We start from the raw sequence: 26,406 nt of genomic DNA, 5'->3' as shown, positions 1-26,406 counted from the left end.
TAAAACGACGGGGTATTTGGTGCTAATGTTCCCTATCTGAATTGGTACGGGAGCTGAGATATATCCTTGCTGAATGTGGCCGGTGAATCCACTCAGGGTGATGGTGTCTGTGGTGGGCCATTTGTCCTGTTGAAACATGGTGGAGGAGTTCAAAGTGGTACGGGATGTTGCCTTTTTTACCTACTGTAAATATGGCCGTCAATAAGGTTGCCCTTTTATATGAATATGATATGGTCTGAGTCGCCAGGTATTAAATGATACCGCCACAAGTTTCAACCGGGTAGCGATCAAAGAGCCAAACAACCAGTTAGTTAGTTCAAGATCAATGGTACTTTATTTACACACAAGATTATGTTGCACATGCAACATAAACACTACTAGTTAAACTACACCTAACAACTATGACAACCTGTACTTAACTTCAGGCACCTGGCTTAGGTCAGAGGAACAGTGGCCTTTGTTCGAATCTGGAGAAGTAACTGCTGTTCAGCAGGGCTCATCCGTCTGGTAGCGGGCGTTGAACTAGGGCTTGCTACTGGTGGTGCTGCGATTGTAGATAGACGTTGCCGGAGCGCCAGGTCCAAAAGAGATCGAACACATGGCAGTTTCTCTCTTTATCCTTGGGGAGTTTTGCGCTCTTTTGGGCGGTCCTTAGGTTTGGACCCCACTAATTGGGCAGTGCCCGATCACTGCCTTCGATCTGAGCCAATAAAAAGGGGCGGGTGCCTTGATGGCTGGGCGTGTCCTAAGCGGTCATTGACTCTGTTGTTGATGCTTCCGGAGTACAGGGAGTGGCGCCGAAATGTCTGGGCTTGTATCGGTTACCTGAGTATCAATCCTTTGGCTTACAGAGATGGGCCATTAAATGCTAATCGTGTGGGGGTTTCGATGCTGTCTGGATTCTCTGTTCACAAATATACATTCAGGCTCTGTGCCTGCCTGAATCTTACATTGTCCATATTTCCCGTTAAGCTTTGCGAACGTCCATGTTTCTTGTTGTAAGTGGCCATCCCAGATGGCTGCAGTCCGTCCTCTTGATCCTCAACGCGAAGCATGAAGGATCACACTACTGAATCTTCTCCTGTTCTCTGGTATGCCGGGTACCCTCAATCAAGGACAGATTCTATCCTGTTCTGTCCTATGGGTCGGAACATTTACCTAAGTTTTTTCTTAACACAACACACATCTATAAAAATTCTAAGGGGGCACTATAACATTCAAACATACATTTCAGTTTCTTTACACAAAAAGAGGTACCTCTAACTGTCCTTATCTAAACTACACTTATGCTGCTATCAAACAACCAAAGGAACTGATATTACAGTACAAAATAAAAAATAGCAGCATCACATTCCTACTTAACGCTTATGTCAATTTACAGAGAAAGTAATTTTATTAAAAACCGCAGAATTTATTAGGGAGAAAAAGGGTTCAAAAAGAGTGTGGTGTGGGGTCTGTTGAAGTCCGAGAAAAGGGGCTCTGAGTGTGTATACTGGAGGGCAGGAGGCTCTCCTTCACCATATCCAAAGTCTGATCGTCTGGATGACACTGCAAAGTATAGCTATAATCAACAGGGCTTCTACCGTGTACGAAAGGGAATACTACTTCATGATATTATCGCACCATGTGGGGGTATCAGTGGCTGTGTCTATGTGTGGTGCAGTGTCCGGGCTAGGGGTATCGTGTTGGGTGGTCATGTTTAGGGTTTGTGTGGTGAAGGATGTAGGGGTTGATAACAAGTGCAACTGTAGTGATCCAACGACGATCATCAGGTCCGTCTTCATTTTGTCTTTGTCTTCCTCTGTTTCCTGGTATATTTGTATCTTCCTGGGGGTACAAGCATATCTGGTATTATCTTGTTGTTTAATATCTCATTTGTCTGTCAGTTTCTCCTTAACATCAATTTCCCGTTTAGAATCGTCACCATATGTGACTCCCTCATTTTTTTTTTTTAAACCAACCATTTGGGAGACAAGACATCCGAAAAAGAAACTTTGTCACAGTGCGAGCACTCTCGCAGCCGGTGTTCGATGGGTTGAGTGGGCGGACAATTTCTCCGTCCAGTAGTGAGGTAGTTTTTGTTCTCTAGCAGCAAATTTGTTTCAACCAAGTGTTTTAACATGTAAATAGCAGGCGGGGGTTAGCAACCGAAGGGTCGCCGGAAAGCAAACAAAATTTGTGGCAAAGTGCATTCTTTAAATCATATTTTTAAAAGAACAGCGAAAACAGCGCGAGAGGAGAGAGAGCCGGGACAGCGAAAACAGCGCGGGAAGAGAGCCGGGAGATTTAAAAAGCGCGGGAGGAGAGAGCCGGGACAGTGCTGGGAGAGGTGAGTGCACAAAAGGTGTGGCAGGAGTGCCTTTAGACACGGAGTGCTGATTGGAACAGAGTGCATCTGAGTTTAGGTAAGTGACTGAGTTCGGGTGAGTGGCGAGAGAGGGCTGTGTTTTTGTTGGTGTTCGGGTTTATCCTTGAGGTTATATAAAAAAATAAAATTATTTAACTTAATTAACGAGTTGAATATGGCTGGACAGGTGATGTGCTGTTGCTGTATGATGATGGAACTGGTGGATCCCATTGAGACAGTCAGTGACCACATCTGCAGCAAGTGTTGGCTGCTCGAGGAACTTTGGCTCAGAATTGATGAGCTGGAGACCGAGCTGCACACACTGCGGCACATCAGGGAGAGGGAAAATTACCTGGACGCTTTGTTTCAGGAGGCAGTCACACCCGGTAGAATAAGTACTGTTAATTCAGACAGTGGTCAGGGACAGAGTGGTGTGACTGCAAGGGAGGCAGGTAGGGGGATCCTGAGTTTAGGAGCCTCAAACTCATCCTGAGTACTTGCTCCCTGTGTGGATGAGGAAGAGGGCTGTAGGGAGGATGCGTTGACTGACCACTGCACCGTGGTACAGGAAGCCATTCAAGAGGGGGGAGCAAAAAGACAAGTGGTAGTTGTAGGGGATTCTATAATTAGGGGGATTGATGGCATCGTTTGTAAGCCAGATCGAGAGTCCCGCATGGTATGTTGCCTGTTGTGCCAGGATGAGGGACATCTCTGATTGGCTTGAAAGGATTTTGGAGAGGGGGAGAGGGGGGGGGGGGGGGGGGGGGAGGATCCAGGTGTTGTGGTCCACATTGGGACTAACAACATAGGTAAGACTAGGAAAGAGGACCTGTTTGGGGATTATCAAACACTAGGGATTAAATTAAAGAACAGGTCCTCCAGGGTTATAATCTCTGGATTACAACCCGAGCCACGTGCCAATTGGCATAAGGTTGAGAAAATTAGGGAAGTTAACACGTGGCTAAAGGAGTGGTGCGGGAAAGAGGGATTCCATTTCATGGGGCATTGGCATCAGTACTGGGGCAGGAGGGACCTGTACCGTTGGGACGGTCTTCACCTGAACCATTCTGGGACCAGTGTTCTAGCGAATAGGATAAATAGGTTGGTCACAAGGACTTTAAACTAGCAAGTTGGGGGGAAGGGAAGTGTAAAGCTATGGACAGTATAATGGTTAATGGAGATCAAGGCAGCAGGTTACGTGACAGGTTATTATGTAGAGATATGGGTTCAAAGACAAGGAAAATTAGGAGAAAGGGTAAGAGGAAAAATAAATTGCGAAAAGTTACTGATCAAGGTGTTAGGATTCATAACAAAGACATAAAAAACAGCATAAGTGTACTTTACCTGAATGCTCGTAGTATACGAAATAAGGTAAATGAGTTGATGGCGCAAATCATCGTGAATGACTATGATTTAGTGGCCATTACTGAAACATGGTTAAAAGATGGTCACGACTGGGAGTTAAATATCCAAGGGTATCAGACTATACGAAAGGATAGAATGGACGGTAAGGGCGGTGGTGTAGCTTTGCTTTTTAAGGATGGCATCCGGGCAATAGTAAGGGATGATATTGGTGCCATGGAGGACAAGGTTGAATCAATTTGGGTGGAAATCAGGAATAGTAAGGCGAAAAGGTCACTGATAGGAGTAGTCTATAGGCCACCAAATAGTAACAGGATGGTAGGGCAGGCAATAAGCAAAGAAATAACGGATGCATGTAGAAATGGTACAGCGGTTATCATGGGAGATTTTAATCTGCATATCGATTGGTTTAACCAGGTTGGTAAAGGCAGCCTTGAGGAGGAGTTTATAGAATGTGCCCGGGATAATTTCCTGGAACAGTATGTAATGGAACCTACAAGGGAACAAGCAGTCCTAGATCTGGTCCTGTGTAATGAGGCAGGATTGATTAATGATCTCATAGTTCGGGATCTTCTTGGAAGGAGCGACCACAATATGGTGGAATTTAAAATACAGTTGGAGGATGACAAGGTAAAATCAAACACTAGTGTTTTGTGCTTAAACAAAGGCGATTACAATGGGATGAGAGAAGAACTAGCTAAGGTAGACTGGGAGTAAAGACTTCATGGTGAAGCAGTTGAGGAACAGTGGAGAACCTTCCGAGCGATCTTTCACAGTGTTCAGAAAAGGTTCATACCGACAAAAAAGAAAGGCGGTAGAAAGGGGAAAAATCGACCGTGGATATCTAAGGAGGTGAGGGAGAGTATCAAATTGAAGGAAAAAACATACAAAGTGGCAAAAATTAGTGGGAGACTAGAGGACTGGGAAGTCTTTAGGGGACAACAGAAAGCTACTAAAAAAAGCTATAAAGAAGAGTAAGGTAGACTATGACAGTAAACTGGCTCAGAACATAAAAGCAGATAGTAAAATATATAAGACAAAAAAAGAGTGGCTAAGGTAAATATTGGTCCATTGGAAGATGAGAAGGGAGATTTAATAATGGCTGAGGAGCTGAACAGGTTTTTTGGGTCAGTCTTCACAGTGGAGGACACAAATAACATGCCAGTGACTGATGGAAATAAAGATATGACAGGTGAGGACCTTGAGATGATTGTAATCACTAAGGAGGCAGTATTGGGCAAGCTAATGGGGCTAAAGGTAGACAAGTCTCCTGGCCCTGATGGGATGCATCCCAGAGTGTTAAAAGAGATGGCTAGGGAAATTGTAAACGCACTAGTGATAATTTATCAAAATTCACTAGACTCTGTGGTGGCCCCAGAGGATTGGAAAGTAGCAAACGTGACACCACTGTTTAAAAAAGGTCGGCAGAAAGCGGGTAATTATAGGCCAGTAAGCTTAACTTCGGTTGTAGGGAAAATACTGGAATCTATCATTAAGGAGGAAATAGCGGGGCATCTGGAGGGAAATTGTCCCATTGGGCAGTTGCAGCATGCGTTCACAAAGGGTAGGTCGTGTCTGACTAATTTGGTAGAATTTTTTGAGGACGTTACCAGTGCAGTAGATAACGGGGAGCCAATGGATGTGGTATATCTGGATTTCCAGAAAGCTTTTGACAAGGTGCCACACAAAAGGTTGCTGCATAAACTAAAGATGCATGGCATTGAGGGTAAAGTGGTAGCATGGGTAGAGGATTGGTTAACTAACAGAAAGCAGAGAGTGGGGATAAATGGGTGTTTCTCTGGTTGGAAACCTGTAACTAGTGGGGTCCCTCAAGGATCAGGGTTGGGCCCGCAGTTGTTCACAATTTACATAGACGATTTGGAGTTGGGGACCAAGTGCAACGTGGCAAAGTTTGCAGACGACACTAAGATGAGTGGTAAAGCAAAAAGTGCAGAGGATACCGGAAATCTGCAGAAGGATTTGGATAGGTTAGATGAATGGGCTAGGGTCTGGCAGATGGAATTCAATGTTGCCAAGTGTGAGGCTATCCATTTTGGGAGGAATAACAGCAGAATGGATTATTATTTAAACGGTAAGATGTTAAAACATGCTGCTGTGCAGAGGGACCTGGGTGTGCTGGTGCACGAGTCGCAAAAAGTTGGTGTGCAGGTGCAACAGGTGATTAAGAAGGCTAATCGAGTTTTGTCTTTCATTGCTAGAGGGATGGAGTTCAAGACTAGGGAGGTTATACTGCAATTGTATAGGGTGTTGGTGAGGCCGCATCTGGAGTATTGTGTTCAGTTTTGGTCTCCTTACCTGAGAAAGGACATATTGGCACTGGAGGGAGTGCAGAGGAGATTCACTAGGTTGATCCCAGAGTTGAGGGGATTAGATTATGACGAGAGGTTGAGTAGACTGGGACTGTACTCATTGGAGTTTAGAAGGATGCGGGGGGATCTTATTGAGACATATAAAATTATGAAGGGAATAGATAGGATAGATGCGGGCAGGTTGTTTCCACTGGTCGGGGAAAGCAGAACTAGGGGGCCTAGCCTCAAAATAAGGGGAGGTAGATTTAGGACGGAGTGTAGGAAGAACTTCTTCACCCAAAGGGTTGTGAATCTCTGGAATTCCTTGTCCAGTGAAGCAGTTGAGGCTCCTTCTTTAAACGTTTTTAAGAAAAAGATAGATGCCTTTCTAAAAAATAAAGGGATTCGGGGATATGGTGTATGGGCTGGAGAGTGGACCTGAGTCCACAAAGATCAGCCATGATCTCATTAAATGGCGGAGCAGGCTCGAGGGGCCAGATGGCCTACTCCTGTTCCTAGTTCTTATTTCATGGTTTAACTGAGGTGGGTTTAGGGCACATGGGGCCAGGTTACTGAGGAGGGGGGGGGGGCTCTGGTAGGGGTCACTGCACTAGCTAGAGAAGGTTGGCTAGTGAACGGGAGCGTGGAGGGGCCTTTTGTCGTTGCAGGTTTCGATTGACTTGGGAGGTGTGAATGGTGGGGGGGGAGGAGATCAATACTGGGTGGGGTGTTTGCAAGAGGAAGTAGATAGGGGGATTCTGAGAGGGGGGAGCTGTTTGATGGTAACAAAGGTATTGGGTGGGCCTGGCTGGATGGGCAGGGCCCGGGAGAATAGTGATGGCAGATAGGAGGGGTATGTGTGTGGCTGTGTGGTGGTGGTGGTGGTGGTGGGGGGGGGGGGGGGGGGGGGGGGGGGGGGAAAGAGACCCCTGGTCAGAGTAGTGACGTGGAAGATGAGGGAGTTAGGGGGACCAGTGAAGAGAGCGAGAGTTTTTGCGCATCTGAAGAGTTTAAAAGCAAATGTGGTGATGATGCAGGAGACCCATTTGAGAGTGTGGAGGATCAGGTCAGGTGTTTTATTCGGGGTTCTATAGTAGGGTTTAGTGGATGGAGGAATTGCAGGCAAAGTTTGACCTTTTGTCCACGGGGGAAGTGGTGCGTCAGTTGAGAAGGGTGAGGAAGGCTGTTTATGAGGACGGGGAGAAGGTCATGTTGGCAGGTCAGCTCCATAGTGAGGAAGATAGTTTGAGTGCGGGACAAGATGTGGGATTTGGTTTGAGTCATCGGACTCAAAACATTACCTCTTTTCTCTCCCTACAGATGCTGCCAGAACTGCTGAGATTTTCCAGCATTTTCTCTTTCGTTGTGGGAGTTGGTGGCGGCTCTGGAACAGATTAATAAGGTGTTTGAGGAGTTCTACAGGGACCTGTATAAGTTGGAACCACCGGAGGAGTGGGAGATGAGGGAGTTTTTGGATGGGCTCGAGTGCCCGAGGTTGGGGGAAGTGGAGAAGGCAGGGTTGGAAGAGCCGGTGGGGTGGAGGAGGTAAAATTGGATTGGATTTGGGTTTATTGTCCCGTTTACCAAGGTACAGTAAAACGTATTGTTCTGAGTACAGTCCAGGCAGATCGTTCCACAAATGAAAAACATAGGACATACAATTGCTACACCACCAAAACGATATGGAGGCTTTGGAGAGCATGCAGAGGAGGTTTACCAGGATGTTGCCTGGTATGAAGGGCTTTAACTATGGCGAGAGGTTGGATGAACTCAGACTGTTCTCACTGGAACGACAGAGGTTGAAGAGCAATGTTATAGAAGTCTACAATATTATGAGGGGCATAGACAGAACGGATAGTCAGAAGCTTTTTCCCCAGAGTGAAAGAATCAATTACATAGGGACATAGGTTTAAGGTGTGAGAGGTCTTTTACACAGAGGGTAGTGGGTGCCTGGAACTCGCTGCTGGAGGAGGTGGTGGAAGCAGTGACTTGGATATCAGGTGAAGCACACGGAGGTTCGTACTACGCAGTAGAGATCAGTTCAGTCATAAGAGGGTCATTCAGGAGTCTAGTAACAGTGGGGAAGAAGCTGCTTTTGCATCTGTTATGCATGTTCTCAGTATTTCCTGCCCGATGGGAGAGATTGGAAGAGAGAATAACCCGGGTGGGAGGGGTCTTTGATTATGCTGCCCGTTTTCCCAAGTCAGCAAGAGGTATAGACAGTCAATGGATGGGAGGCGGGTTCGTGAGATGGACTGGGCTGTGTTCACAAATCTCTGTAGTTTCTTACAGTCTTGGGTCAAGAAGTTGCCATACCAAGCTGTGTTGCAACCAGATAGGATGCTTTCTATGGTGAATCTGTAAAAACTGGCATTGTGGACATGCCGAATTTCCTTAGTTTCTGGAGGAAGTATAGGCGCAGTTGTGCTTTCTTGGTCATAACGTCGATGTGAGTGGACCAGGACAGATTATTGGTGATGTGCACATCTAGGAATTTGAAGCTGTCAACCATCTCCACCTTGGCACCATTGATGCAGACAGGAGTGTGTACAATAATTTGCTTCCTGAAGTCAATGACCAGCTCCTTAGTTTTGCTGATGTTGTGAGAGAGATGGTTGTCATTACACCATGCCGCGAGGTTCTATATCTCCCTCCTGTACTCTGACTCATTATTGTTCGACATCTGACCCACTAGGTTATGTCATCAGCATACTTGTAGATGGAGTTGGAGTCAAATTTAGACAGTCGTCTGTGTATAAGGAATATAGTAGAGGGCTAAGTACCCAGCCTTGCGGAGCCCCGGTATTGAGGACTATCGTGGATGAGGTGTTGTTGTTTGTCCTTACTGATTGTGGTCTATGGGTCAGGAAGTAAAGGATTCAGTTGCAGAGGGAGGAGTCAAGTCCTAGGTTTTGGAATTTTGATATGAGCTTGGCTGGGATTATGGTATTGAAGGTGGAATAGGATTCTGACGTAGGAGTCCTTGTTGCTGAGATGCTCCAGGGATCTAGGGACAGAGTGATACAGTCTGTTGTGGATCGGTTGTGGTGGTATGCTAACTGCAGTGGATCAAGGCATTCTGAGTATGGAGTTGATGTGTCTCATGACCAACCTCTCGAAGCACTTCATAATAATAGATGTCAAGACCACTGGATGGTAGTCATTGAGGCACATTGCTTGGTTCTTATTTGGCACCAGTATCATTGTGGTCTTCCTGAAGCAGTAGGAACCTCGGAGCGGAGTAGGGAAGAGGTCGAAGATGTCCACGAACATACCTGCCAGTTGGTCCGCGCAGGATCTGAGTGTACGACCAGGGACTCCATCAGGACCCTTTGCCTTCTGAGGGTTCAATTTCAAGAAGGCTGATCTGACTTCTGAGGCTGTGATGTCAGGTATGGGTGCGTTGGCAACAGCACTGCTCCCGATGGCCCCAGGGAAGTGTACAGTGATGGTGGCCACATTGAAGATCTGGAGGCAGTTTAGGCAGCATTTTAGGTTGGCAGCCGGGTCGGGGGGGGGGAATCTCGATCAGCGGGAATCATGGGTTTGAGCCAGGGAGTATGGACACAAGGTTCCAGGGATGGAAAGAGAGGGGGATTAAGGATCTGTTTCTGGGAGGGCGATTTGTGAGTTGGGTGAGAGGTTTGGGCTGGCACGGGGCAAAACCTTGAGGCATATGCAGGACTTTGAGGAAGGTCTTCCTGACTGTCCCAATGGCACCTGCCTCCTTGTTGCTGGAGGCGGGGTGGGTGGGGGGAGGGGGCGGATCATCTCGGGAACTTACGGGAGGATTCTGGAGGATAGGGTGTCCATGGAGGGGGTTAAAGCAAAGTTGGTGGAAGAGTTGGGATTGGTGCGAGATGCTGCGGAAGGTAAATGCCTCGACGTTGTGCACGAGGCTGGGGCTGATACAGCTGGAGGTAGTGTACAGGAAGCCCCTTACAAAGTCTAGGGTGAGCCGAATGTTCGAAGGGGTGGAGGATATCTGTGAAATATGGGAGTGGGGCCCTGCGAATCATGTTTTTGTCCTGCCCAAAGCTGGAAAGGTTTTGAAGGACTGTGCTCAGCACCTTTGCGTGAGTTCTGCATGTGGACGAGGAGCCCGGTCCCCTAGAAGCCATATTCGGTGTATTGGACCGGCCGGAGCTGTAGGCGGGTGCGGGGCAAATGTTTTAGGCTTCTCCTCATTGATTGCTCGTAGGCGGGTCCTGTTAGGGTGGAGGTCAGCTTCTCCACCCTGTGCAGTTGTGAGGATGTTATGAATTGTGAAACTTGAACATTTGTTGAATAAAAATACTTTCAATAATGTCGAACATATGAGCGGGGGGGGTGGGGGTGGTCATGTGTAAAACACTAAACTGTGAGGTAGACACAGGCTGCAAAGAGATACAGACAGGTTAAATGAGTGAGAGTATAATGTGGAAAAGTGTGAGGTTATTCACTTTGGTCGTAAGAATTGAAAAACAAGATTTTCTTTAAAAAAGGGAAAACTTAATATTGATGTTCGGAGAGACCTGGGTGTACTCAACAGTTAGCATGCAGATACAGCAAGCAATTCAGAAGGCAAACAGCATATTGGCCTTTATTAAAAAGGGATTGGAGTACAAGAATACAAAGTCTTATTACAGTTGTATAGGATTTTAAGACCAGCACAGCGGTATTGAGTACATCTCAGTCTCCATATCCAAGGAAAGATATACTTGCATTGGAAGCGATACACCAAAGCTTCACTAGATTCGATTCCTGGCTCAAACGTGGTTCCATGATGAGAGGTTGAATAAATTGGACCTATTTTCTGGAGTTTAGAAGAATGAAATGTAATCTCATTGGAACCTACAAGATTCTGAAGAAACTTGCCAGGGTAGACTCGGAGGCTGTTCCCCCATGTTGGGGAATCTGGAACATGGGTGCAAAGCCTCGGGATAATGGCCAAATCTTTGAGGATTGCGACGAGGAGAAACTTCCTCACACCAAGGGTTGTGGATCTCTGGAATTCTCTACCCCAGAGGGTTGCGGATGCTCCAACACTGAATATATTTAAGGCTAAGATAGACAGCTTTTTTGACTCTCGGAATCAAGGAATATGGGGAGGTGGTGGGAAAGGAGTTCAAGCCAAAGATCAATTATGACCGTATTGAATGGCAGGGTTGGCGAGAGGGGCCGTTGGTGTACTTCTATTTCGAGTTGCTGGGGACGTTCCAAGTAGTGATGCACTTTAATGCTCACAAAAGCAGCGCTGCAATCGGACAATATCCAACACCTTGTCTGCACATATTCAAACCTGTATTTGTTCATTGGCCTGGACTTGATGCCGGAGGGCTTGAGTTTTTTTATAGATAAAGTGGCAGGTCATCACACTGCTCACCTGCCTCTCAATTATATAGTCCTGGTGCCACTGCTGAACAAAACACTTTGCCTAGTCTAATGCACCAGCCTAGCTCAACACATTGCACTCTTTCAAGCGGAGTATTTTGAGAGTTTCAAATTTTACTCCTTGGATTTTGTGCATTCAATACCTAATGCTACTGTTGACATTCTTGATTGGACTGTGGGCACCTGGCGAACTCCCTTAACTGTTGTGTGAAGGAAACACAACCCACTCTCGTCACTCGGGTATACTTCAGTAAGGTTTGTATTCTCTTCCTTTATCTGGCCAGATCAGATGGCTGTTAAGAGTCCAACTGCATTCATCTCTCAGCACTTTTACAATTCCTGGTGTGTCAAATGCTACTTTCAATGATGTTCAAAGCTTTCTCGGTCGGTCCAAAGGTTTAATAGGTGAATAAAACCATTGGTTAAATCACCAGCAGCTGCAGTAGTCATTAAATGGTTGCTACCAGTATTGGGTGGCACGGTAGTACAGTGGTTAGCACGGTTGCTTCACAGCTCCAGGGTCCTGGGTTTGATTCCCGGCTTGGGTCACCGACTGTGCAGAGTGTACACGTTCTCCCCGTGTCTGTGTGGGTTTGCTCCGGGTGCTCCGGTTTCCTCCCACAAGTCCCGAAAGACGTGCTTATTAAATGAATTGGACATTCTGAATTCTCCCTCAGTGTACCCGAATAGGCGACGGACTTTGGCAACTAGGGAATTTTCACTATAACTTCATTGCAGTGGTAATGTAAGCTTACTTGTGACAATACAGTCACTCCTGTGTGAAATGCAGCCACATACAAATATTTCCCATAATTTTGATTATTTCTCCTTTGACCTGAAGTTGTCCTATATTGTCCTTCTGAGCAACCAAACATTGAGAATACATTTTTGAGCAATTTGACTAGAAACTGTCCTTAACTACCAATAAATATAGAATTGAAAATGCTCTCCTGTGATTAAAAATAACTTCACTCATAACACAGACATGTTCTCTTGGGAGATAATAATCTTTATTGTCACAAGTAGGCTTACATTAACACTGCAATGAAGTTACTGTGAAAATCCCCAAGTCACCACATCCGGCACCTGTTCGGGTACACGGAGGGAAAATTCAGAATGTCCAAATTACCTAACAGCACATCTTTTGGGACTTGTGGGAGGAAACCGGAGCACCCAGAGGAAACCCACGCAGACACGGGGAGAACGTGCAGACTCCATACAGACAGTGACCCAAGCCGGAATCGAACCTGGGACCCTGGAGCTGTGAAGCAACAGTATTAACCACTGTGCTACCGTGCCGCCCATTTGATGGGATCTGTGATTTCTCTTCCTTTGTTGTTTCTATGATGTGTGTGCAGGTTAATATTTCCAATATAAAAGTTTACATTGTCAAGATAGAAACCGGAGGCCTGGAACTTAAATCATCACGATTATTTTTCCTACCCATCTTACCTCACCAATTGAAGTGGGTGAGAAGCATTCGCGTTTTACTACAAATCATAAAAAGTGTTGCAATTTTCCAGCCCCTCGTTCTACAGTGACTTTGTGCTCTCTGGGGATGAGAAGATTCCACCATCTGGTGGGCTTCTGCCCTATTTTATTTTGACCCGTGCCTCCCATCAGCTACCACAGCCACAGACACTGGGGAGGGGTGTCTCAGAAAATCTCTGCCACAAGGCTGGCGGCACCATCATTCATCTCGCTAAGAGGTGAAAAGATGTTTTGAAAGCCTAGCTGCTTTATACTTGGCAGAACTGGAGTCTGGCCGGCCAGGGGTGGAGAGATGTTTCCATGACGTTCAGCAGATCTGGGGAGGGGTTTGTGTAGAGGTGTCGCTGAGTGAGTGGAGAGAGTTTGGGAGTCGGGGATGTTAAGTGAGTGACCGGGAGCAGTGTGGGAAGAGGGGCTGCTGAGGGAGGGGGTTTGAAAGGAGTTCGGGAGTGTGGAGGGAGTGGCAGGAGGGAGTTTGGGGAGAGGGGCTGCTGAGTGAGTGTCAGGAAGGATATGGGCAGCACGATAGCACAGTGGTTAGCACTGTTGCTTCACAGCTCCAGGTCCCAGGTTCGATTCCCGGCTTGGGTCACTGTTTGTGTGGAGTCTGCACTTTCTCCCCAGTGTCTGCGTGGGTTTCCTCCCACTAGTCCCAAAAGACGTGCTGTTGGGTAATTTGCACATTCTGAATTCTCCCTCTGTGTACCCAAACAGGTGCTAGAGTGCGGCAGCTAGGGTCTTTTTACAGTAACTTTGTTGCAGTGTTAATGTAAGCCTACTTTTGACAATAAAGATTATTATTAAGTTTGGGAAGAAGGGCTGCTGAGTGAGTTTCAGGAGGGAGTTTGGGGAGAGGGGCTGCTGAGTGAGTGGGAGAAGTGTTTGGAGAGAGGAGCTCTTCAGTGAGTTGGTAAAGGGGGTTTTGGGGGAGAGGCACTGCTGAGTGAGTGACAGGAGGGGGTTTGGGAGACGGGCTGCTGAGTAAGTGGAAGGGTTGGGGAAGATGGCACAATTACAATTGTGTGTAGGAGGTGGGAGAGAGGGACTTCACTGAAACTCTGTCTGCTGCATTCGTTACAAATTATAAAAAGGTGCTAAAATTATTTGATTCCTTGTTCCAAAAAATCTTTCGACCTTTTTGTCCTTAGCCACTCCTCCCTGGCATTCTGTTCTGGTAGGTAGAATTGAAAGGCAAGGAGGTTTTGTCCAATCTGTTTAGAACCATGGTTAGGTTACACCAGAAATACTGTCAACATTTGTGGCACATTTAGTAGAAAGGACAGTGAGGCACTGGAAAAGGTGCAACCGAGATTCACAACCAGACAGAGCATTTAGTCACCAGGAAATGCTGAGCATTTTTCCCTAGAAAATAGAATAAGGAATGGTGACCTGAATGGAAGCCATGGGGAGGGGTGGATTATGAAGAGGAGTATCTGGAGGCGTATGCGGAGTATAAATACAGACATAGACCAATTGAATTGACTGGCCTGTGCTGTACACTAAGTGGACCAGAGATAAACTTATTTCTTTCAGATTTCTCTGTGGTGGTAGGAAAAACTCTATTTGCTACCAGGATGAAATAAATGTACTTCCTCATCTTTTGTGGATCATTTCAGTGGAAATGTGCACATTTAGGGTCAAAGAGCATCAGCCCACTGGCAGCAAAGTTTTGAGACCAGCCAGGCCAGCAGAAAGAAACCTGGAAAACCTCCCACATCACCAATTGTCAGAATGAATATGATTCTGTCCTGGATGTGATTACCAGCAACAATAACAACAGAATCCAACCCCCGTAATCACTTGTGAACTCGCTGGTGTGTCAGTTGGTTGGATAACTGAGAGAATCTCTTCCCACAGATAGAGCAGGTGAACGGCCTCTCCCCAGTGTGAACTCGCTGGTGTCTCAGAAGGTGAGATAATTGAGTGAATCCCTTTCCACACAGGGAGCAAGTGAATGGTCTCTCACCAGTGTGAATTCGCTGGTGTTTTAGCAGGTAAAATGACCGAGTGAATCCCTTCCCACACACGGAGCAGGTGAACGGCCTCTCTCCAGTGTGCGCACGCTGGTGTGTCTGCATGGTGGATGATTGAGTGAATCTCTTCCCACACACAGAGCAGATGAATGGCCTCTCCCCGGTGTGAACGCGCTGATGTGTCTGCAGATGTGATGACTGAGTGAATCCCTTCCCACACACAGAGCAGGCAAAAGGCCTCTCCCCAGTGTGAACACGCTGGTGTATCAGTAGGGTAGATGAATCACTGAATCCCTTCCCACACTCTGAGCAGCTGAATGGCCTCTCCCCAGTGTGAACTCGCTGGTGTATTAGCAAGTGTGTTGACTGAGTGAATGCTTTCCCACAGTCAGAACATGTAAACCGCCTCTCCCCGGTGTGAACTCGCTGGTGTGTCAGCAGGTGTGATGACTGAGTGAATGCCTTCCCACAGTCAGGGCAGGTGAATGGCCTCTCCCCAGTGTGAACTCGTTGGTGCTTCTGCAAGGTGGATGAATGACTGAATTCCATCCCACAGTCAGAGCAGGAGAACGGCCTTTTTCCAGTGTGAACTCGCTGGTGTCTCAGCAGGTGAGATGAATCACTAAATCCCTTCCCACACTCGGAGCAGTTGAACGATCTCTTTTCAGTGTGAAGAAGCTGATGTCTCAACAAGTGTGATGACTGAGTGAATCCCTTCCCACATTCAGAGCAGGTGAATGGCCTCTTCCCAGTGTGAATGCGCTGATGAGATTCCAGCTCAGACGGGGAACGGAATATTTTCCCACAATCCTCACATTTCCATGGTTTCTTCATGGTGCGAGTGTCTTTCGGACTCTCCAGTTCTGGCGATCAGTTGGAGCCTCGTCTATTGTGTATGCTGCAATCATTAAGGCCCTTTTCAGTCAGTATACTGGAACACTCACTTGGTGAGTTGCGCGCGCGAGTGTGTATATATCTCAGCGCTTTTCCAGTTACAGTGATGTTTAAAACATTCTGAACGAGACAGAACAGACGAACATTTCTCCTTCTAGATTCAAAGGCCAATGATATTCAGGTCCTGATGAGTTGAATGACTCGGTCTGATCCTGACGGGATATTTGGGTTGAGATTTCAGTCTGCAAATCATGTGCTTTGAGTAACCTGTAAAAGGTGTTTACAAAAGTTCTCGCTGTCAGTACAGAATAGAAATTCAGAACAGATAATTCTAGTTTCCATGGAACATTCTTTCCTCTTTCGTTCCCCAAAAGCTTTAAGTCTCCATTCCATCTCCTTCCATTCTCACTGTGCTCAACCTAATATAGCCCTCCTGATTCTCCTAAAAATGCCAATTCATGGTGATCAACAGATCTATGCTCATCACTTACTGTCCAGGACTCAAAATTTTAAAGTATTCATGTGTATAATATTCAGTACTGTATTATTTGATTAGAGGTACACCAGGAACACGAAGACAAACTTTATTAAGGCAGCTGGAACTCACTACCTATGAGGATGGTGGAAGCAGAGATGATCAATGATTTTAAGATGAAATTGGGTGTTTAAAGGAGGTAAACCTATCTAGCCAAGTGGATGGGACTGAGCAGCTTTCTCTCCAGCAAGTAGACATGGGTTATACAATAACAGAATTAATAATAAATGATTGTTGTTATGAACAGCATATTTAATTTTTTTCCCTATAACCTATCCATGTCTTTAATTACTATACTGTCCCTGTAAATGTTGACCATCTGCAGGGAAACCACTTCTTTAATTGTGAACATTTAGCCAGACAAATAAATGGGTCGAGCTGAGGGAATAAAGGATGTCAATGCTTTAAAAGTAAAGTAAATAAAGTCACCATAATCCCAGACGACCATGGACTGCTTTCCCCTTTGAGAGAGAGAGCTGACTGGTGGTGATTTAACCTGAATAACCTCAGTTAGTATGGGGTTTGAACCCGCACTGCTGGCCTCACTCTGCATCATGAACCAGCCATCCAGCCAACTGAGGTAAACCAGTTTAAGAACAGTAGGAAGTCTGGTAAAGTCCAGGTTTATTTGAAATCACAAGCTTTCAGAGCGCTGCTCCTTCATCAGGTGAAGATTCATCAGGTGAAGGATGTTAAGGAAAATGCGAAAGATGTCATTTGAAACATGAAGATCTGATGATTAAAACCCAAGGAACATGAGAAAAAACAAAGTAACAGAAAGATCCTATAAACGTAAATGAAATGAAATGCTAAAAAATGATATAGCAGAAGGCCCTCGAAGGGTTAACTGCAGACAAAAGTTCTTTAGAATGCAGACAGCCATTATCACACAGACCTTGAGATAACGAAGCAGCTCATGCTGTAACCCGATATCTTTAGTTCAAATCGGAGAAATTTTTATAAAAGTTAAGTTTTAAATTACATAAAGGGAATGAGTTTTCTACCCTTTAATAGAAGTTAAATAGTTTGGCAAGCAATTGATTGGAATTGCCAGAATCTTAAGTTTGAATTACTTGAAATAAAATTTATTTGTGAATGATAGAAATTTAATTACACCAGTTAAAAGTGGAAATCTGGAGAGAACGGTTGATTTTAATACAGGACAATTCACCGCAGCTAACTGCTTCTTTTCAAAAAGCAGTCAACAGCTTTTTGTAAAATTGTTAAAAGAGAATATAACTTGAAACATTTAGGAATACAAGAAAATACAATGCTTAAAAAAGATAAGGGATTGAAAGGCTGGAATGCCACAGAATAATTAGCAGGAAGCCTCCCTGCCAGTGAGCTGACAAACCAAGGTCAAGCATAACATGAAGGCATTCTCATGTTAGACATTACGGATACTCAATGTGGAATCATATGGACAGAATGGGTATTGCGTTCAGGAGCAGAAGAAAATACTTTAAAATAATGTCATGTAATCTGCAAGGCTGTTAGAAGGGTGATATATACCCTGAATCACTCCCAGCCACGCTCTCACTCTCAGCTTGCAGGGTGATCTCAGTCATGGGAAGGACTGAACACGAGAGCCAAGCAGAGCCACAAAACAAGTGGGAGAAAACCAACAGATAGAGAGAGATTGTCAAGGAGGCCCAGGAAGGTCTGATCACCAACCAGGATAATCCAGAAGCAAGATCTTTTCACTTTTCTGTAAAGACTGATTTTATCTTTTAAAAGAAAAAGTAATAATAAAAGAAAAAGTAATAATAAAATAACTTAAAGATTTAACTTGAAACAGTGGTTATTACAAAAGCATACTTTACTTACTTAGCAATGCAGGACCCAGGATCGATGCTACTAAGTGGTAAGTCGATACAATTCTTCTAAGAAGATATGGGTTATGCCGGGGGGGGGGAAGGTAACTTGAATCACTAGTTTGATCTGAATAGCACCCACCTAAGTGCATAGGAGTCAGGGAGGGAGAATCCCTGTCCACCATTTAGAATATCTTGGCCCTTTTTTGGTATAGGGGGAATTCTAAGAATAGTGGTGAGGTTTTAACTTAAAGAAGCAGCACTCCGAAAGCTTGTGATTTCAAATAAACCTGTTAGACTTTAACCTGGTAATGTGAGACTTCTTACTTACGTAATTTGGACATTCTGAATTCTCCCCGTGTACCTGAACAGGCGCCAGATATGGCGACCAGGGGCTTTTCACAGTAACTTCATTGCAGTATTAATGTAAGCCTACTTGTGACAATAAAGATTATTATTCTTAAACCGGTGACCACCTCAGTCCAGTGCCGGCATCTCCACATCAAGATTAAGAATAGACGGAACAGAGTTTGCACTTTTTCTTATCCCTTCAGAATTTTAGGAGCAATGTGAAGGGAAAGTGTTTTACTCACAGCTGTTGAAGGGAAGAGGGTTTCAGCGTGCACAAAGACTCGGAGAGCTGCATCTTAGCTGGGCAGCAATGAGCAATTCAATAATCTCCGGGGTCATTGGAACAAAGTCTGCGCTCTGATTGGCGGGAGGAACAAAGTGTTCCCAATCGACCATCGGTCAATAATTGAAGCTGGCCCCACGTGAGAGTTGGAGCCTCTTGGCCACGGACAGGATGGGCTCGGTGAAACTCTCAGACCCTAAATCCCCAGCCAGTCAGAAAAGGTCTGCGCCCTCTCCCGCGTCCACCCTGCACATGCGCAGTCCCGGGCCGTATGGGTGTTTGTGGCGTACGCTCGGTCTCAGCCAATCGGTACTCATGCCCCGGCTTCCACTGCGCAGGCGCCCTACACGAGCACAGCCCGGATTAGCCGTTAACGGTCGCGACTGTAACACCAAACCCCATTCCGCAAAGAAATGGACACCGACCACCAGTAAGTGGGGAGATTTTGGGGGGGGGGGGGTAAGTGGGGAGATTTTGGGTGGTGGGGGGGGGGGGTAAGTGGGGAGATTTTGGGGGGGGGGCGGTAAGTGGGGAGATTTTGGGGGGGCGGTAAGTGGGGAGATTTTGGGGGGGGGGGTAAGTGGGGAGATTTTGGGGGGGGGGGGTAAGTGGGGAGATTTTGGGTGGTGGGGGGTAAGTGGGGAGATTTTGGGGGGGGGGCGGTAAGTGGGGAGATTTTGGGGGGGGGGCGGTAAGTGGGGAGATTTTGGGGGGGGGGCGGTAAGTGGGGAGATTTTGGGGGGGGGGGCGGTAAGTGGGGAGATTTTGGGGGGCGGTAAGTGGGGAGATTTCGGGGGGGTAAGTGGGGAGATTTTGGGGGGGCGGTAAGTGGGGAGAATTTGGGGGGGCGGTATGTGGGGAGATTTTGGGGGGGGGTAAGTGGGGAGATTTTGGGGGGGGGCGGTAAGTGGGGAGATTTTGGGGGGGGGGCGGTAAGTGGGGAGATTTTGGGGGGGGGGTAAGTGGGGAGATTTTGGGGGGGGGGTAAGTGGGGAGATTTTGGGGGGGGGCGGTAAGTGGGGAGATTTTGGGGGGGGGCGGTAAGTGGGGAGATTTTGGGGGGGCGGTAAGTGGGGAGATTTTGGGGGGGGGCGGTAAGTGGGGAGATTTTGGGGGGGGGGTAAGTGGGGAGATTTTGGGGGGGGGGCGGTAAGTGGGGAGATTTTGGGGGGGGCGGTAAGTGGGGAGATTTTGGGGGGGGGCGGTAAGTGGGGAGATTTTGGGGGGGGGGGGCGGTAAGTGGGGAGATTTTGGGGGGCGGTAAGTGGGGAGATTTCGGGGGGGTAAGTGGGGAGATTTTGGGGGGCGGTAAGTGGGGAGAATTTGGGGGGGCGGTATGTGGGGAGATTTTGGGGGGGGGGTAAGTGGGGAGATTTTGGGGGGGGGCGGTAAGTGGGGAGATTTTGGGGGGGGGGCGGTAAGTGGGGAGATTTTGGGGGGGCGGTAAGTGGGGAGATTTTGGGGGGGGGGTAAGTGGGGAGATTTTGGGGGGGGGGTAAGTGGGGAGATTTTGGGGGGGGGGCGGTAAGTGGGGAGATTTTGGGGGGGGCGGTAAGTGGGGAGATTTTGGGGGGGCGGTAAGTGGGGAGATTTTGGGGGGGGGTAAGTGGGGAGATTTTGGGGGGGGGCGGTAAGTGGGGAGATTTTGGGGGGGGCGGTAAGTGGGGAGATTTTGGGGGGGGGGCGGTAAGTGGGGAGATTTTGGGGGGGGGGCGGTAAGTGGGGAGATTTTGGGGGGCGGTAAGTGGGGAGATTTCGGGGGGGTAAGTGGGGAGATTTTGGGGGGGCGGTAAGTGGGGAGAATTTGGGGGGGCGGTATGTGGGGAGATTTTGGGGGGGGGGGTAAGTGGGGAGATTTTGGGGGGGGGCGGTAAGTGGGGAGATTTTGGGGGGGGGGCGGTAAGTGGGGAGATTTTGGGGGGGCGGTAAGTGGGGAGATTTTGGGGGGGGCGGTAAGTGGGGAGATTTTGGGGGGGGGCGGTAAGTGGGGAGATTTTGGGGGGGGGGTAAGTGGGGAGATTTTGGGGGGGGGGCGGTAAGTGGGGAGATTTTGGGGGGGGCGGTAAGTGGGGAGATTTTGGGGGGGGGCGGTAAGTGGGGAGATTTTGGGGGGGGGGGCGGTAAGTGGGGAGATTTTGGGGGGCGGTAAGTGGGGAGATTTCGGGGGGGTAAGTGGGGAGATTTTGGGGGGGCGGTAAGTGGGGAGAATTTGGGGGGGCGGTATGTGGGGAGATTTTGGGGGGTATGTGGGGAGATTTTGGGGGGGTAAGTGGGGAGATTTTGGGGGGTATGTGGGGAGATTTTGGGGGGGCGGTAAGTGGGGAGATTTTGGGGGGGCGGTAAGTGGGGAGATTTTGGGGGGGGAAGTGGGGAGATTTTGGGGGGGGAAGTGGGGAGATTTTGGGGGTGAAGTGGGGAGATTTTGGGGGGGCGGTAAGTGGGGAGATTTTGGGGGGCGGTAAGTGGGGAGATTTTGGGGGGGTAAGTGGGGAGATTTTGGGGGGGGGGGGTAAGTGGGGAGATTTTGGGGGGGGGTAAGTGGGGAGATTTTGGGGGGGGGCGGTAAGTGGGGAGATTTTGGGGGGGGGCGGTAAGTGGGGAGATTTTGGGGGGGGGCGGTAAGTGGGGAGATTTTGGGGGGGGGCGGTAAGTGGGGAGATTTTGGGGGGGGGCGGTAAGTGGGGAGATTTTGGGGGGGGCGGTAAGTGGGGAGATTTTGGGGGGGGGGGGCGGTAAGTGGGGAGATTTTGGGGGGGGCGGTAAGTGGGGAGATTTTGGGGGGGGCGGTAAGTGGGGAGATTTTGGGGGGGGGCGGTAAGTGGGGAGATTTTGGGGGGGGGGCGGTAAGTGGGGAGATTTTGGGGGGGCGGTAAGTGGGGAGATTTCGGGGGGGTAAGTGGGGAGATTTTGGGGGGTCGGTAAGTGGGGAGAATTTGGGGGGGGCGGTATGTGGGGAGATTTTGGGGGGTAAGTGGGGAGATTTTGGGGGGTATGTGGGGAGATTTTGGGGGGGCGGTAAGTGGGGAGATTTTGGGGGGGGAAGTGGGGAGATTTTGGGGGGGGAAGTGGGGAGATTTTGGGGGTGAAGTGGGGAGATTTTGGGGGGGCGGTAAGTGGGGAGATTTTGGGGGGGCGGTAAGTGGGGAGATTTTGGGGGGGTAAGTGGGGAGATTTTGGGGGGGTAAGTGGGGAGATTTTGGGGGGGCGGTAAGTGGGGAGATTTTGGGGGGGCGGTAAGTGGGGAGCATTTGGGGGGGCGGTATGTGGGGAGATTTTGGGGGGTATGTGGGGAGATTTTGGGGGGGTAAGTGGGGAGATTTTGGGGGGTATGTGGGGAGATTTTGGGGGGGCGGTGAGTGGGGAGATTTTGGGGGGGGGAAGTGGGGAGATTTTGGGGGGGGGGGGAAGTGGGGAGATTTTGGGGGTGAAGTGGGGAGATTTTGGGGGGGCGGTAAGTGGGGAGATTTTGGGGGGGCGGTAAGTGGGGAGATTTTGGGGGGGCGGTAAGTGGGGAGATTTTGGGGGGGTAAGTGGGGAGATTTTGGGGGGGTAAGTGGGGAGATTTCGGGGGGGTAAGTGGGGAGATTTTGGGGGGGCGGTAAGTGGGGAGAATTTGGGGGGCGGTATGTGGGGAGATTTTGGGGGGTATGTGGGGAGATTTTGGGGGGGTAAGTGGGGAGATTTTGGGGGGGTAAGTGGGGAGATTTTGGGGGGGCGGTAAGTGGGGAGAATTTGGGGGGGCGGTATGTGGGGAGATTTTGGGGGGTATGTGGGGAGATTTTGGGGGGGTAAGTGGGGAGATTTTGGGGGGTATGTGGGGAGATTTTGGGGGGGCGGTAAGTGGGGAGATTTTTTGGGGGGTATGTGGGGAGATTTTGGGGGGTAGGTGGGGAGATTTTGGGGGGTAAGTGGGGAGATTTTGGGGGGTATTTGGGTGGGGAGATTTGGGGGGGTAAGTGGGGAGATTTGGGGGGGCAGGTGGGGAGATTTGGGGGGGGTAGGTGGGGAGATTGGGGGGGGGCAGGTGGGGAGATTGGGGGGGGCAATTGGGGAGATTTGGGGGAGGTATGTGGGGAGATTTGGGTGGGGAGATTTGGTGGTGAAATTTAGGGGGGTAAGTGGTGAGATTTAGGGGGGTAAGTGGGGAGATTTGGGGGGGTATGTGGGGAGATTTGGGGGGGTATGTGGGGAGATTTGGGGGGGTAAGTGGTGAGATTTGGGGGGTAAGTGGTGAGATTTGGGGGGTAAGTGGTGAGATTTAGGGGGGTAAGTGGGGAGATTTGGGGGGTATGTGGGGAGATTTGGGGGGGGCAAGTGAAGAGATTTGGGGGGGGCAAGTGGGGAGATTTGGGGGGTATGGGGAAATTTGGGTGGGGAGATTTGGGGGGGGGAAGTGGGGAGATTTTGGGGGGGCGGTAAGTGGGGAGATTTTGGGGGGGCGGTAAGTGGGGAGATTTTGGGGGGGCGGTAAGTGGGGAGATTTTGGGGGGGCGGTAAGTGGGGAGATTTTGGGGGGGCGGTAAGTGGGGAGATTTTGGGGGGGGGAAGTGGGGAGATTTTGAGGGGGGGAAGTGGGGAGATTTCGGGGGGGCGGTAAGTGGGGAGATTTTGGGGGGCGGTAAGTGGGGAGATTTTGGGGGGTAAGTGGGGAGATTTTGGGGTGGGGAGATTTTGGGGGGGGAAGTGGGGAGATTTTGGGGGGTATGTGGGGAGATTTTGGGGGGGCGGTAAGTCGGGAGATTTTGGGGGGTATGTGGGGAGATTTTGGGGGGTAGGTGGGGAGATTTTGGGGGGGTAAGGGGAGATTTTGGGGGGTATGTGGGGAGATTTGGGTGGGGAGATTTGGGGGGGTAATTGGGGAGATTTTGGGGGGGCAGGTGGGGAGATTTTGGGGGGGCAGGTGGGGAGATTGGGGGGGGCAAGTGGGGAGATTGGGGGGGGGCAAGTGGGGAGATTTGGGGGAGGTATGTGGGGAGATTTGGGTGGGGAGATTTGGGGGGTATGTGGGGAGATTTGGGTGGTGAGATTTAGGGGGGGGTAAGTGGTGAGATTTAGGGGGGGTAAGTGGGGAGATTTGGGGGGTATGTGGGGAGATTGGGGGGGTAAGTGGGGAGATTTGGGGGGCTAAGTGGTGAGATTTGGGGGGGTAAGTGGGGAGATTTAGGGGGGTAAGTGGGGAGATTTGGGGGGTATGTGGGGAGATTTGGGGGGGCAAGTGAAGAGATTTGGGGGGGCAAGTGGGGAGATTTGGAGGGTATGTGGGGAAATTTGGGTGGGGAGATTTGGGGGGTAAGTGGGGAGATTTGGGTGGAGAGATTTGGGGGGTAAGTGGGAGATTTGGGGGGGTAAGTGGGGAGAGTTGGGGGGTAAGTGGGGAGATTTGGGGGGGTAAGTGGAAGATTTGGGGGGGTAAGTGGGGAGATTTGGGGGGGGTAAGTGGGGAGATTTGGGGGGGTAAGTGGGGAGATTTGGGGGGGTAAGTGGGGAGATTTGGGGGGGTAAGTGGGGAGATTTGGGGGGGTAAGTGGGGAGATTTGGGGGGTAAGTGGGGAGATTTGGGGGGTAAGTGGGGAGATTTGGGGGGTAAGTGGGGAGATTTGAGGGGTAAGTGGGGAGATTTGAGGGGTAAGTGGGGAGATTTGAGGGGTAAGTGGGGAGATTTGAGGGGTAAGTGGGGAGATTTGAGGGGTAAGTGGGGAGATTTGGGGGGTAAGTGGGGAGATTTGGGGGGTAAGTGGGGAGATTTTGGGGGGGCGGTAAGTGGGGAGATTTTTTGGGGGGTATGTGGGGAGATTTTGGGGGGGGGTAAGTGGGGAGATTTTGTGGGGGTATGTGGGGAGATTTGGGGGGGGCAAGTGGGGACATTTGGGGGGGCAAGTGGGGAGATTTGGGGGGGGCAAGAGGGGAGATTTGGGGGGTATGTGGGGAGATTTGGGTGGGGAGATTTGGGGGGGTAAGTGGGGAGATTTGGGGGGGTATGGGGAGATTTGGGTGGGGAGATTTAGGGGGGTATGTGGGGAGATTTGGGGGGTACGTGGGGAGATTTGGGGGGTACGTGGGGAGATTTGGGGGGTACGTGGGGAGATTTGGGGGGTAAGTGGGGAGATTTAGGGGGGTATGTGGGGAGATTTGGGTGGTATGTGGGGAGATTTGGGGGGGGCAAGTGGGGAGATTTGGGGGGGGCAAGTGGGGAGATTTGGGGGGTATGTGGGGAGATTTGGGTGGGGCGATTTGGGGGGTAAGTGGGGAGAATTGGGGGGGTATGTGGGGAGACTTGGGTGGAGAGATTTGGGGGGGCAAGTGGGGAGATTTGGGGGGTAAGTGGGGAGATTTGGGGGGTAAGTGGGGAGATTTGGGGGGGTAAGTGGGGAGATTTGGGGGGGTAAGTGGGGAGATTTGGGGGGGTAAGTGGGGAGATTTGGGGGGGTAAGTGGGGAGATTTGGGGGGGTAAGTGGGGAGATTTGGAGGGGTAAGTGGGGAGAATTGGGGGGTATGTGGGGAGATTTGGGTGGGTAAGTGGGGAGATTTGGGGGGGTAATTGGGGAGATTTGGGTGGGGAGACTTAGGGTGGGTAAGTGGTGAGATTTAGGGGGTAAGTGGGGAGATTTGGGGGGTATGTGGGGAGATTTGGGGGGGAGATTTGGGGGGGTAAGTGGGGAGATTTGGGGGGGTGAGTGGTGAGATTTAGGGGGGTAAGTGGGGAGATTTGGGGGTGGTCTGTGGGGAGATTTGGGGGAGGAGATTTGGGTGGGGAGATTTAGGGGGTAAGTGGTGAGAGTTAGGGGGGTAAGTGGGGAGATTTGGGGGGTATGTGGGGAGATTTGGGGGGTAAGTGGGGAGATTTGGGGGGTAAGTGGTGATATTTAGGGGGGTAAGTGGGGAGATTTGGGGGTGGTATATGTGGAGATTTGGGTGGGGAGATTTGGGGGGGTAAGTGGGGAGATTTGGGGGGTAGGTGGTGAGATTTAGGGGGGTATGTGGGGAGATTTGGGTGGGGAGAGTTGGGGGGGAAGTGGTGAGATTTAGGGGGGGTAAGTGGGGAAATTTGGGAGGGGGAGATTTGGGGGGTATGTGGGGAGATTTGGGGGGGGCAAGTGGGGAGATTTGGGGGGGCAAGTGGGGAGATTTGATGGGGTATGTGGGGAGATTTGGGGGGTAAGTGGGGAGATTTGGGGGGGTAAGTGGTGAGATTTAGGGGGCAAGTGGGGAGATTTGGGGGTGGTATGTGGGGAGATTTGGGGGAGGAGATTTGGGTGGGGAGACTTAGGGGGGTAAGTGGTGAGATTTAGGGGGGTAAGTGGGGAGATTTGGGGGGGGTATGTGGGGAGATTTGGGGGGGGTATGTGGGGAGATTTGGGGGGGTATGTGGGGAGATTTGGGGGGGGTAAGTGTGGAGATTTGGGGGAGTAAGTGGGGAGATTTGGGGGGTAAGTGGGGAGATTTGGGGGTGGTATATGTGGAGATTTGGGGGGGTAAGTGGGGAGATTTGGGGGGTAAGTGGTGAGATTTAGGGGGGTAAGTGGGGAGATTTGGGGGTGCAGATTTGGGGGGGGTAAGGGGAGATTTGGGGGGGGCAAGTGGGGAGATTTGGGGGGGGCAAGTGGGGAGATTTGGGGGGGGTTAGTGGGGAGATTTGGGTAGGGAGATTTGGGGGGTAAGTGGTGAGATTTGGG

At 49.6% G+C, this 26,406-nt stretch overlaps 1 protein-coding gene and 1 long non-coding RNA gene across 4 annotated transcripts in view; one reads left to right on the top strand and one right to left on the bottom strand.

Moving 5' to 3' along the window:
* Positions 1–311: 311 nt before the first annotated feature.
* On the bottom strand, positions 312–18,983 carry LOC140395347 (uncharacterized). 3 transcript variants are annotated; one of them, XR_011936164.1, is made up of 2 exons: positions 18,692–18,983; positions 312–1,827 (listed from the first exon to the last, which is right to left on the bottom strand). XR_011936164.1 is itself a non-coding variant. In XM_072482987.1 (2 exons), exon 2 carries the CDS (start codon positions 15,687–15,689, stop codon positions 14,679–14,681), a length of 1,011 nt encoding a protein of 336 aa, XP_072339088.1. In that variant the 5' UTR covers positions 15,690–16,016; positions 18,692–18,983; the 3' UTR covers positions 10,585–14,678. The 3 variants fall into 3 exon arrangements, 2 of the variants coding, with proteins under 2 accessions (XP_072339088.1, XP_072339089.1); XM_072482987.1 differs by lacking the exon at positions 312–1,827 and adding an exon at positions 10,585–16,016; XM_072482988.1 differs by lacking the exons at positions 312–1,827; positions 18,692–18,983 and adding exons at positions 10,585–16,016; positions 18,112–18,681.
* Positions 18,984–19,011: 28 nt separating this feature from the next.
* LOC140395348 (uncharacterized) overlaps positions 19,012–26,406 on the top strand; it is a 56,775-nt gene continuing 49,380 nt past the window's right edge. Inside the window, exon 1 of the long non-coding RNA XR_011936165.1 lies at positions 19,012–19,162. This is a non-coding gene — a long non-coding RNA (uncharacterized lncRNA). The remainder of the gene's footprint in view (positions 19,163–26,406) is intronic.

The sequence above is a fragment of the Scyliorhinus torazame genome, chromosome 18 (assembly GCF_047496885.1).
Source record: "Scyliorhinus torazame isolate Kashiwa2021f chromosome 18, sScyTor2.1, whole genome shotgun sequence".
Lineage (NCBI taxonomy): Eukaryota > Metazoa > Chordata > Chondrichthyes > Carcharhiniformes > Scyliorhinidae > Scyliorhinus > Scyliorhinus torazame.
This window is presented reverse-complemented; position numbering and strand designations above follow the sequence as displayed.

Coding starts and splice junctions, on each gene's coding strand:
- LOC140395347 (XM_072482987.1), bottom strand. CDS start 15,689: ATGAAGAAACCATGGAAATGTGAGGATTGTGGGAAAATATTCCGTTCC.